We start from the raw sequence: 13549 nt of genomic DNA on the forward strand, positions 1-13549 counted from the left end.
TAAAAATACAAAAATTAGCTGGGTATGGTGGCACACGCTTGTAATCCCAGCTACTTGGGAGGTTGAGGCACAAAAATTGCTTGAACCCAGGAGGTGGAGGTTGCAGTAAGCCAAGATTCTGCCACTGCACTCCAGCCTGGGTGACAGAGAAAGATTCTGTATCAAAAAGAAAAAAATAAAAAGAAGTAGATGACAGACTTATTCAAATTCTTAGCATGACTTAAATTCCGTTAAAAATACAGATTGTAGTGAATACATCAGTTCTATAACAGGATATTTTTTAGTTCAGATACAACCGGAATGTATTTATGATTTAAATATTATGTAATTGTAATAATTACAATTATATATGCATTAGCCAACTTTGTTCATAAATCAGAAGGCATCTAGCAAAATGCATTTTCTTTTCTGGTGGTACAGATTGAGCGAACGAAAAAAAAATTATTAAATATGTATTTTAATCTGAATTAATGATGAAGTAACCAGATATCATCCATTTATTTTAGACCTAATTCTAAGAAAGAATGTGATGTAAATTTATAAAATAATGGTATCTTAGTAAGTTTTAAATATTGTATAAGAGCTAATTCTCTGAAAATGGCATAATCCAGAAAAGCTTTTAAAATATTGCTATAAAATGAATCCTTTCTAAACATGCTTAACATTAAAAAATCAGTAAATAAATAAAATCAAAGCTTTGTTACCACAGACAATTTCATAGAATACCTGAAAGTATTTTGAAAGGAAGAGGCCAGGCGTGGTGTCTGTATTACACGCTGTATTACAATGGCTGGCCTGTAATTCCAGAACTTTGGGAGGCCAAGGCAGGTGGATCACTTGAGATCAGGAGTTTGAGACCAGCCTGACCAACATGGTAACCCTATCACTACCAAATACAAAAAATCAGCCAGATGTGGTGGCGGGTGCCTGTAATCCCAGCTACTTGGGAGGCTGACGCAGAAAAATCACTTGAACCTGGGAGGCAGAGGTTGCAGTGAGCTGAGATCGGCCATTGCATTCCAGCCTGGGCAAAAAGAGTGAAACTCCATCTCAAAAAAAAAAAAAAAAAAAAAAATAGGTAGATGTTTAGATGATGACCAAACCTAGAAAATACTGACTATTGTATTACTGAAAGCATTTTATAGGACTCCTAGAAATCTGTTTTCTTTCTCTCCTTTCCTTTAAGTTAAGTTTTAAGTGGCTAATATTGCAGAAAATGTTACAGTAGTTCATATATATTCTTGGCTTCCTTAACTTCTGCTTTGGCTGAATATCCATAACATCTTATTATAAAATTTTGTTAGTCAGAATTCTGGAATTCTCACAAACAAGTGCTCTATTTGGGGTAAAACCATACATTTCTTATTCCCACATAATTCTCCAGCTGAAGAAGAGTGCCTAGGACTTTGTTGATGTCCAAATTCAGCCTCTGAAAGAAGAGAATGTCCCTTGCCCACTTCTGATGAATAACATTTTGTGTGTGTGTGTGTGTGTGTGTGTGTGTGTGTGCATGCATGTGTGCACATGTGCATATGTGCAATTAAAATTATAAGCATTAAATATAAACTGTTAATTGTTAAATTGGTTATTTACTCCAGATGATCAAGAATTAACTTTATGAAAGAGTACATTGAATAAGATCAAAAAAGGGAATTAACTCTATTTATTTAAATATAACACCTTTTTATTCTTTTTTTAAAATTATACTTTAAGTTCTGGGGTACATGTGTAGGTCTTGCAGGACTGTTATATAGTTATACATGTGCCACGGTGGTTTGCTGCCTCCATCACCTGTCACCTACATTAGGTATTTCTCCTGTTATCCCTCCCCAACCTCCCCACGCCCGCTATCCCTCCCCTAGTCCCCCACCCTGCAACAGACCCAGTGTGTAATGTTCCCATCCCTGTGTCCATGTGTTCTCATTGTTCAACACCTGCTTATGAGTGAGAACATGTGGAAATATAACACCTTTAAGATATGTTTCTTACATAAGTGATACACATTTCTACATTTAAGGGTCCAATTTTCTTCATCTCTCAGCCATGACCTTCATAACGTAAAACTTAACAGTTTGAAAACCTCTTAAATTTAAATGTGAACAAGCAGTTTTAATCCAATAGAAAAATAGACAATGAGTGTAATGAGACCAATCACACAAGGTAAAGATAAAGTACCCTAAGATATATGAAAAGATGCTTAAATTCACCTATAATAAGAAACATTCAAATTGTATTTTCTCAATCAAATTAGCACAACACCCTAAACTTCCATTATGCATGGTTTATAATGTTATGGGGAGACAGGCATTCTTACATATAGTGAGGGGATTTTAAACTGATAAAATTTCTATGGAGGCAAAGTTGGCAGTATTTATTAAAATTGCAGATGCTTTTGACCCAGTAATTCCACTTTAAAATTTACCTTACTAATATATTTGCACATATGTGAATGGACATATATTCACATACATATATTGTAGTGCTATATTGGTAGTAAAAATTTAAAAGAATTCAAATGCCCACCATAGGTGATCCATACAACAAAATGTTATATGTAATTATAACCTCTCTAAGTTTTGATACAGAAATGCTTTTAAGATATTTTAAGTAATGAAAAAAAGGTAAAGAAAAAGATTTATATTATGATTCCCTTTGACTGTAAAAAGTTGGGAATTAATAAAGATTTATAAATCTAATTTTTGTATAGGCATAAAAAACTTGAAAGAGTGCTCAAAATTTTAGACAGGATTAATCCATTGAGGGCAAAGGAGTGAGAACTAAACAAGAGGAAAGTCCAGATGGGAGGAAGTTTATATTTATCACTATAAACCTTTATATTCTTTTGGGTTTTGAACCATAAAATGTATTATCTTATAAAGGGCCAGACATGGCGGATCACACCTGTAATCCCAGCATTTTGGGAGGCCAGTGCGAGCAGATCATTTGAGGTCAGGTGTTCGAGACCAGCCTGGCCAATATGGTAAGACCCCTGTCTCTACTAAAAATACAAAAATTAGCTGGGCATAGTGGCACTCGCCTGTAATCTCAGTTACTCAGGAGGCTGAAGCAGGAGAATTGCTTGAACCCGCAAGTGGAGGCTGCAGTGAGCCAAGATCATGCCACTGCATTCCAACCTGGGCAACACAGTAAGACTCCATCTCAAAAGAAAAAAAAAAAAAGTAAATGTGCCTGATTTTATGAAGTACATAAGTTTGAAAAAAACCTTATCTGTAAAATTAATTTTCAGAAATAAAATGATGGATACTAACATCTGATTTGTATTATGTTTATAGAATTATATTAATCTTCAGTATTCCTCTGAAACTGCAGATATAGTTCCTAACACAGTGGATGATCAATATACAGTTTATGCTTTAACAACTTGGAGGTTAGGGATGCTAACCTCCAGTGCAGCCTAAAGCTAGAGTGTAACTTTTGAATCCCCCAAAACTTCACTAGTAGCCTACTGTTGACCAGAAGCCTTACTGATAGCATAAACAGTTGAGTAAGAAATGTTTTATGTTATATATATTATATACTGTATTGTTACAATAAAGTAAGGTAAGGAAAAGAAAATGTTATTCAGAAAACCATAAGAAAAAATATACTTATTAAGTAGAAGTAGCTTATTATGAATGTCTTCATCTTAGTCATGAAATACATCTTAATTTCTGTTTTTACTTTTGTATATATTAAATAATTTACATATAATAAGAACATAAGGAATCTGAAAATTATAAATGACATTATTTTGTTTCCTTTAAAGAAATAAAAGGCTATTTAATGTCTAGACTATTCCTATGTATATTTGAACTCCTGCTTTCTTAAAGTGGTCTATGACTGAGCAACTTGGAATATGTTGGACACTGCCTATTGTATACCTTTCACTCGTGAAAATAATAGAACCTAAAAGTTGAAAGAATGCATGAAAGACAAGCCGCTTGTCCATTGCTAAAAAGAGCAATTAGCAAATCAATGAGCTAGTCCCTGTTTATACTTTTTAAAAAGTTAATTGCTTATTTCTTTACCAATCTGTTTCAACATTATAAGCCACTAGTGATCATCAGTCAAATCTGTCAGAATCATCAAAGCATGTTGTGAGAAACCTTTTCTTTTTGAACCATTGCAAAGTTAAAGAAAATTTCTAATGGCTATTTTCATATTTCATTTTCATTAACAATGCTTACCGTCTGAAATTCAATTTTTTTGTTGTTGTTGAATTCGCCTTAGGACAATATTGAATAAGGTAATTAACTCAGAAAACCATGACAAGTTTAGTTAAAGCCTTGAGTCTCAGAAGTCTTTACTTGGCAGGTGACAATGGAACAAGAAATGTGCATTCAAGAAGGAAACACCTCTCCCCTGCAAACCTGTTTTCATTTGAGAGCTGAAAAATGTGTGCTCTCCCCTCCCCAATCTTACACAAGGAAGTTTAGCATTTAAATATATTTTGACAAAGTATAGAGAACTGTCTGTAATATAGTGATGCCAGTGAGTTTTAAAACTGTTTCTCTTGAAGGTTAAAAGGAAAGGCCAGGAGAGGAAATGACTAAATCCTCAGAGTATATCTTCATTGACAGCTGATAATTAGCATGCAGCTTAGCAATAATAATTAGTTCCCTCTTTAGAAAATTTCCGGATGAACTCTGAGTTGGTGCCTTTCAGTTTCATATTATTTCTTTGTCCATTCCCTCCCCAAGCTATTCATGTTATTTTTAGAGTAGGAAGAACTCAAGATGAGCTTGCTTCTTTTAACTGAGACAGCACTATTCATTATTTGCACTGTGTTTTCTAGAGATTACCTGAGATTAGAGTTTCTTCTGTTATAAAAGAACTGTTCTAAGACAGTTTATAAAATACACAATAAAGGTGATTAAAATTAAATTGATATTAACCTGAATTTTTCTATTTATGTTGTTGCTATTAAATTATTTTGAATTGTATCCATACAACCTGTTACGTATTTTAAGAGAACCTTCCATTCCATCTTATTACTTATGTCAGGCTCTGCAAAAATACAGAGCTTTCATTTCTGACACATTATAATCCCTTAACAGATTAGACTTTTAATTGCTAGGGTATTTTTAAAATAATAGATTTAGGAAATTCATGTGCATTATTACAAAGCTCTCCAGTCAACTTCTGTTTTTCAAATTTTGTCACCAAAACTGACCAAATAACCTTAGCTCTGTACTGAATCTCTAAAAAATTATCTTTTTGCATGCAGAAAATTGGGATAATAGTATTTCTGAGGAGGTGTCATGATTACATGACATAAAAATGTCTAGACCTTAGATAGTACATACCATGTAACTGCTCAATAAATATTTATTAACTGTTATTATCACCTTGAGAGTGAGGGAGGGGAGGAACAGTACCCAGATAAGGAGAAAATTTGTTTGCATAAAATAGGAGATGTCCCCATGTCTTGCCCCAACTTACATAATTTCATTTTTAATAAAGTAATACATGTTCATGGGATAAAATGTGTGTAATATAGAAATTTTACATAGGTCTGTAGAAGAGCCTGAATCTAATTTTCACTAGTTATTGTAATTTTTTAAAATACCACTTAAAATGATATTTTCATATTCATTCCTTTGAATATTTAATGAAGTTTAATTCTTTTTATGTGAATTCACCTTTTGTGTCCTCTTTGATGATGTGCTATTAACAGAACAGAATTGAGGTTTTTCTTCTTTAAAATAGTTTTTTAAAACATATTAAAAGAACATATTAAAAATAATTTGTTTTTATATGTGCTATATGTATGTGCTTTTTCTTCCAGATTTCCCCTACAAATTATGTTTTTGCTTTTTTAAACTTTGGAATTCCATAGTTTATCAAACTTTACTCCTTTTATGTCATTAGTTCTTTTATGTTTATAATGCTCTTTTTCCTAATAAAGCATACTTCAATTTCTATGAATTTCATATTGATAAGATAGACAAACGTCTCCTCATCCTAAAATGGATTGGAAATAGAAGCATTCTTCTCTATGCAGATATGAAATTTATTCTTCAGTTGTGAGAGTGACTTTGACAATCCAGTTATTATTGGAAAAAATGACTTAAGATCAATTAATGAGAATGCAAATTTTCACATTTGACAGATACTTTCCAATATGCAATGTAATTATGTAATTGTAAACATCTATATGTGTTTGAACATCTAAACATCATGAACATCTAAACATGATTATATAACCATGAAAAGCTACCAACAGCAGGCCAACTTATTTAGTCTAGCAGAAATACAGGTTTCAAGAAATTTATGTTACTATAAATTTGTTCATGAGTAAAGACAGACTGGGTAAGTTTGCTATGGAATTGAAACATGCTTCATGATGACTGCTTTGACCCCATACACATTAATTATAGAAACCACTCTTTTTACTATGTGTCTTCCACATTTTAACCACAGATGGATAATTGTTCACAACATATCCAATCTAGAGGAAGCCAGCAACCTATGAATTGTGAACACTGGTTGACACAATTACATGATTTTCCCTGAGAATTTGAATTGGGAAGTGCAGGAACTATTCGCACACCATGGTGATGTGGGAGCTGGAAGGTTATATATAACTGGGAGCTAACAAATATTTGTCCATGAACAAACTAATAAATGAGCCCTTTAGAATCAGTATAGTGAAGCAGTGGCATTAAGAGAAGCAAGAAGCAAAGATGCAGTATCTCCTGAGAGATAAATTATCTTGGCTTCTGTTTGTTTTCTGATTACCAGGAGGCCAGGATTTCTGTCCTTGCATTTACATTACTTTAATTTAATCTATGTTCATTGCAATTATTAATATCACAAATAACATGGCTAACCAAGGCCATAAAGTGACTTGTGGTGCAGTGAATTTTGATGTTAGATTCGTTGTCTTTTATTAAGGAACATAATTATAAGCACAGGTATGGAACTTGACACCTTAATTCTTAGTGATGTTGAATGTCCATCATAGTATTTTTCAGCATACCTATTAAGACCTTAGAAGAAATTTCCCTTAGTTCTTAATACTAGATAATGCTCCTAAGCCACTGATACAGTCCTTTTTTTTTCTTGTATACAATGACTTCTTCCACTTTGGATTTTGGGAAGCCAGAGTTCAAATTTGGGATTCATTTTCATAATGTATCAGATATTAGAGGATGACTTCCAGTTAAATTTATTATAGCCCACTCTGTTTTTCTCTTACCTTCACTCACCTAGAAATATATTTGTTTATTTGATTGGATATATTTGTATAAGTCATCTCAGATACTTTTTGGAAAGAGGCAAATTAAATAATCGATTACATAAAAGTAGAAAAATTGAGTTAATATTGAATAAATAATAGTAAATACGTAATAAACATTCACATTCTTTTCAAAAATAGTTTTATTATAGAATGGCTCTGTGTACTTTATTGTAGATATATGTCTAAAACCCAAATATTTACCTATAATGGATACTTCTAGCCTTTCTTGACTTCAAGTATGTTACAAAATTGTAACCAGTTAGGAAAAGCATTCTAGGCCTTAGAGAAAATTAAGGATCAAGATACCATTTATGCCTGTGAAAATGGATAAGAAAAATATAAACTGTGGCATTCATAAGCTTTAGTTAGTTTATAACTTTAGTTAGTTTATAATTAAAAAAAAATATCAGCCGGGCGCAGTGGCTCAAGCCTGTAATCCCAGCGCTTTGGGAGGCTAAGGCGGGTGGATCACGAGGTCAAGAGATCGAGACCATCCTGGTCAACATGGTGAAACCCCGTCTCTACTAAAAATACAAAAAATTAGCTGGGCATGGTGGTGCGTGCCTGTAATCCCAGCTGCTCAGGAGGCTGAGGCAGGAGAATTGCCTGAACCCAGGAGGCGGAGGTTGCGGTGAGCCGAGATCACGCCATTTCACTCCAGCCTGGGTAACAAGAGCGAAACTCCGTCTCAAAAAAAAAAAAAAAAAATCTATCTATTGGAAACTCTTAATGTGTTAGGAATTAAATTGCTGTCACTGTTTTCTGTATGGTATTGGTTAGGGTAGAGAGTAGCTGAAGAATTCAATGCATTTTTCTTTTCTTATATTAAGAAATGTTTAAAGAAAACTACAGCCTGTTTCTTAGCTCTTACGAGTTTATAAAAGGGCCTCAGAAATTATTCTAAGAAGTATCTTCATAAATAAAATGGCATTTCTTAATTTATTACATATGATATGTAATGATATTCAGTTTTATGTATCCAAACATATTTTGATAACAATTTCCTCTGAGGCAATATGAATGAATCAGGAGAAGTCATTTCCAAAATTCCTTATTATATTTTTTTTTTCACTGATCCTATAATCATTTAGCATCAGAAAAAGTGGTAAATGAATTTTCTAGCTACTTCCCTTTAGGCAAGCTTAAACATGGGACATGTGATAATTATATTTGCTCATTCACCATTCCCTCCCTTTGATAAGCTTCCAAAAATATTTAAAAAAAAACAAAAATATAAGCTCAGCATTGTACTTTAAAAGACTCCATAAAACATCTAAATGTCGATTTGCTTGTTTCTTTTTTTGCACTGTTTTATCAGCTCTATTTTAGAAATGCAATTTAGTAATTTTAAAGGTGGAAGGGTAATTAACAGGTGAATAATCCAATCTGAAGAGGTTAAGAGGTTGTTCAAGTATACCTAGGCAGTTATTGTCACATACAAGACTAAAACCTGCCTTCCAGATTCTCCATCTACAAAGACCTCTGGTTATAATATACACATCTGTTATACTTTAATTCTTATGTTTTTAGATGTAAAATTAAGTGATTTTTATTATAATAGTGTATGACCTTAAGATAGTCATTAAATTTCTGGTTTCTCCAGTAAAATAAAATACATTGGTAATTTAAACTGTTACACAGTGGTTTACTGTTTTTTAAAGTATATATTTATATATAAATGTAAAGATCATTAAAAAAGGAAGATTCACAAAATTTGCATTTGTTGAATGCACACTTTGGTGCTTTCCCTTTGCTTTATCCAAACCACGTACCCACAGAAACATGTACATCTTTGTGATCTTGTAGGATAGACTTGGCCATAGAGAGGAAAGATAGGTTGCAAGAGAAGGTAATACATCAGAATAAAATAAGACTGATGATTCAATAATTAGTTTCTACTATTATTTACAAAGAAATAGGAACAAGCACCTTTAGACTATTAGAATTGCTATATACTTAGCAAGTAGGGAAATTGGTAAGTTGTAAAAACAAGTAGAAGTTGGTGTCTAGCTTGCTGTGTGCGTGCAGGGGTAATGAGTTGCTAATCACCTAAATGTGAAGCAGGCAAGGTCATCCATAGATGGAATCAATCACAGAGTGCCATCTTTACTGGTTGGGTGCCCCTTACTAAAATCCCGCATAATTGAATCCTTTCATGACTTTCTCATATTTCCCAACTTAGTCTCTTAAGCTCTACATCTTAGAGTTTGGGGTAGCTCTGTAGTCTAGGAACCTATTCCAGCTAAGATGTAACCATCCTTTGATCAGTTGTACCCATTCAGATAATTATTTCATTGTGCATTAAAACTGAGAAAATTTAAAAACTATTAGAATAATTGAGAAAACTTTTTCTGAGAGAAGAATCCACTTAGCAGCCCTGATACAAACATGAATGCTTATATGTAAAGACAAAGTGTAATGATCGCAGGCAGCTTTGAGCTATATTTTTGTTATGCTAGTAGATCTCAACATGATTCTACTTTGATGAAATTATTAAATGAAAAAAAAATGTATCCCAGGATAGAACCTCTAATTTCTCAAACTCCTATTTTATTTTCCTTCCCAAGTAAGTTTTGAGGGTAGGAAAAGAAGGAAGAATTGGGGATGGATTTTCTACCATTGCAATTTTTGCTAATACTTTTACATTTGTGCCTATGGCACAAGTTTCAAGCTATATATTTTACCTATACACATTTAATTTTAAAATGTCAGAATCTGGCAAACCCCTTATGTGTTATACCTATTATTTCTTAGTTCCAACCCTCAAAACTTATTCTCAGATTATTTATTTAAGTGACTAGTCAAAACACTCAATATCTCAAAGGTAACTCAATAAGACAAAGTTTTACCTTTATAAAGAATATATTGATTTTAGCAATATTGTTCATTTTAAACTAAAGATTTAAAGTTAACACTACTTTATAAAGTTTTGGTCATCAACAGTTTGAGGGTAGAGATATAGATAGGGAACATATTATTAATAGAGAGGAAAAGAAACTTTATCTCTTTTTTCTCAGAAGCAGAAGTGTAAAAGTGGGTACAATGCTGTAGATTTGTCCTACTTTATAGTATCACTTATTTAGATTTTAGTGTCCTAATCACCAACAATCCACATTCTCCGTTAGATGCATTAGGCATTGACCTTTGAGAAAAAGTTATCTTCTAACTTGTCAATATTTGCCAATAGACTGTTCAGAAATTCTTCAACGTGTAGAGTCTAGGCTTGGGGTTAATATTTTCTCATCACCTAAGGTTCTCATATATCATTTTACCAACCTTAAGTACTGAACTGCCATATGCAATTAAATATGTAATTAAATACCTTCAACAAACAAATGCACACAGATGAGAGGTTTCCCAGATTCTGACTTCTTACAATTAAATGTATATAGGTAAAACATATAGCTCAAAATTTCTGACATAGGCACGAATGCAAGAATATAAGGAAAAATTGCAGTGATTGAAAATATATCCCCACCAGTTTTATCAGTGATCCCTACTGTAACTGTTACATTAATGTCTCATTGTATTAATGACACTGATAGTTTTCAGACTTGGGAAATTTGATTTTAGATGTGACTTTCAAAACCAATTTCAAGTAGAAACATTATTTTTCTGAGGGGTGTTTACCTGAATTTGATAAACACACATTGGTGGGTTTAATGTAGATTTGGAACCGTTATACCTCAGAGGAGTTGTAAAATGACTTCTACCTAGTTCTTTATGTTAAAGATTGTGAAGGATGACTTTTTTTCTGTATTTAAAAATATGGAATATTTTTCTCACATATTAAACTGATGACGTTTTTTAGATTCATAAATTTATAAAATATTTTAATTTGTACACATTAAAATTCGTTGCCAGCATATTTACGATAAAATGAATGTTAACAATTTGGTTCCAATAGGATTGAAAATAGAGCTTTGAGAAAAGTGTTATAAAGGTATTTGCATTTTCTCGTGCGTTTAGTGTGCATATCACTTTGCATTTCAGAGCTCTTGAATCTGAACAGAACAGCAATATTTCATAGCCCTCTTGGATTTCTTGATCTCCATACAATGCTGCTGGATGAATATCAAGAGCGGCTCTTCGTTGGAGGCAAGGACCTTGTGTATTCCCTCAGCTTGGAGAGAATCAGTGACGGCTATAAAGAGGTATAGAAAAATCAAACTGAATTTCAGTAGAGAAAGAAAAGGGGGAAATTTCAAGAATGTCAAAAATGTTACTTGTCTTTTTAAAATTGTATTGACCACTTTAAAAATTTGAGGGATTACTCTATTTAAATTAAATATTAGTTAAAACTGAAATCATTTTGAGGAAGTAATGTCTAAGTCATCTTGCATGAACTTTTCTAGTATGACCCTGATTCCTGGATTTCCAGACACTCTTGCCCGGTGCATTTGACATTCCTCTGGCATAGTGGCCCTTGTCACCACACCCACTGTCCTGAGACCTGGGTTTGGAGGATGATAAGTCACCACCAGTTCCTCTGGACTTGACTATCCCAAAGCACAAACTTGAAGAAATGTGAATATGTGGCCTCAATATAACTGCCTCATATAGTTCTGTTGGTAATATCACTAATTCAGGTGGATGCTCCTTTAAACTGGTGGAGTAACTTATAAATTTAAAACAAGCAAGTACCAATATCATTTTGAAAAAGAGAAAAATAATCTGTAATTATAGTCTATAATTCCACAAATAATTGAGCTAAATTTTCTTAGACCCCTATAAATCTTATACAAAACATATATAAATATTTAGAACATAGTATTTTTGGCATAAGTGCATGTATTATGTAATACACTTTCTACATAATTTATTTATTTTAATGTTTATGAGCCATGTCCATATTTTCTTAAGTCATTTAAGAAAAAAACCTATGACAAAGCATCATTCCTTGGTTTCTATTAGTTCCTTATACCTAGAGGTAATACTTTCAAACCTTTTGTTGTTTATTCTGGTTCTTCTCTACATATTTCACAAGAACATTTGCCTACTGTTCTTTATTGATATCCTTCATGTTAGACAATATCTAATAACTTTAAAGAAGGTGAGGATTTTAGCATTCTTCTCTTGCAATACCACAGTTAAAATATCCACTTACCACACTTCATCAGCAACCCTCCCTCTATCTTCTCAAAATAATTATACCACAATATTTGGCTAACAGTGGTGTCTTCACCTTATGATTAGAAAGATAGTATTCACCACTGAGCCACATGCTGTAGGTTTATTACACTTTTCCCTCCCTTTCTTCTGCCCTTATTTCCTTCCGTCTTTACTTTTTTTGCAATTTTCTTCTCTTGAAATTAAACATTATTCCATTTTTTCCATTTGATATTTTTCTATTCGCTTCAGTAAATTTTTGCCAACTTCTCTACAAGAGTTTTTACACTCCTCTCTAAGTAGTGAAACATACCCGTTTTCATCAGTTCATATTGTTTGGGTTTTTTAATTGAAGGTATCCTCCATGCTCCACTTGCCCTGCTAGAGCTAGCTTCACCGTCACCTGGAGCATCTTCTCAGCCACTGATTTTTATATAACTTCAGTTTCTCAGCTCCCCCACCCCCACCACCTTCCCGTCTAAGTCTGCCATGTTGTGGAAGCCTATACTCTCCTAGCTCCTGGAAGAAGGATATAGAGTCCAGTATGGAGTCTTGTATGTTTGCAAATTTTATTATTCCAGCTTCACACATTATTGGTAGATGTCTATAAACTTCTTGGTTGAAAACCACTTTGCTTCAGAATTTTGAGGATATTGCTCCATTCTTTCCAAACTTCTAGTATAGCTACTGAGAAATCCTATTCTAATTTCAAAGTTTTGGATGTTACCTGTCTTTCACCACCCCTGTGTTTAGAATTGCCTCTTTAATCTGTGTTTTTAAACCTTCTCATATTTCTCTTAGCATCTTTCCTTTACACCCATTGCACTGAGACACAGCGGACCTTTCTATCAGGGACCCCATGGACTTTACCTTTAGAGAATACTCATTTTCTGTTATAACTTTTCTTCTCTTCATTCTTCTCTTGACTTTCTTCCTGGTACTCCTCTAAGTCAGATTGTTCCCCATTTATTGTCTGGCATTACTGCTTATTATGCACAATTTGAAACACTTCTGAGTTCATCCACACCCAGCCCTCTTCTCACTCTCTAGGCTTCTAATTTCTGAGAATTTCTGGAGTCTTTTTTTATGAATCAGCTTGCATATTGGCTCCTATCACCCTTGCACACAGTCAGATTTCCGCTTTTCCTCGTGAGCAAAGTGCCAACACTTGCCCATATGTTTTAGAGTTTTAAAAAT

General features: G+C 33.3%; 1 protein-coding gene across 2 annotated transcripts in view; it reads left to right on the top strand.

The window, feature by feature from the left end:
- The window catches only part of SEMA3E (semaphorin 3E), a 276720-nt gene that overhangs the window by 148778 nt on the left and 114393 nt on the right, over window positions 1-13549 (top strand). For both annotated transcript variants that reach the window (XM_002751652.5, XM_054237356.2), the window contains exon 2: window positions 11237-11397. In XM_002751652.5, coding sequence (XP_002751698.1) covers window positions 11237-11397 — 161 coding nt within the window. The remainder of the gene's footprint in view (window positions 1-11236; window positions 11398-13549) is intronic.

The sequence above is a fragment of the Callithrix jacchus genome, chromosome 11 (genome assembly GCF_049354715.1).
Source record: "Callithrix jacchus isolate 240 chromosome 11, calJac240_pri, whole genome shotgun sequence".
Classification (NCBI taxonomy): domain Eukaryota; kingdom Metazoa; phylum Chordata; class Mammalia; order Primates; family Cebidae; genus Callithrix; species Callithrix jacchus.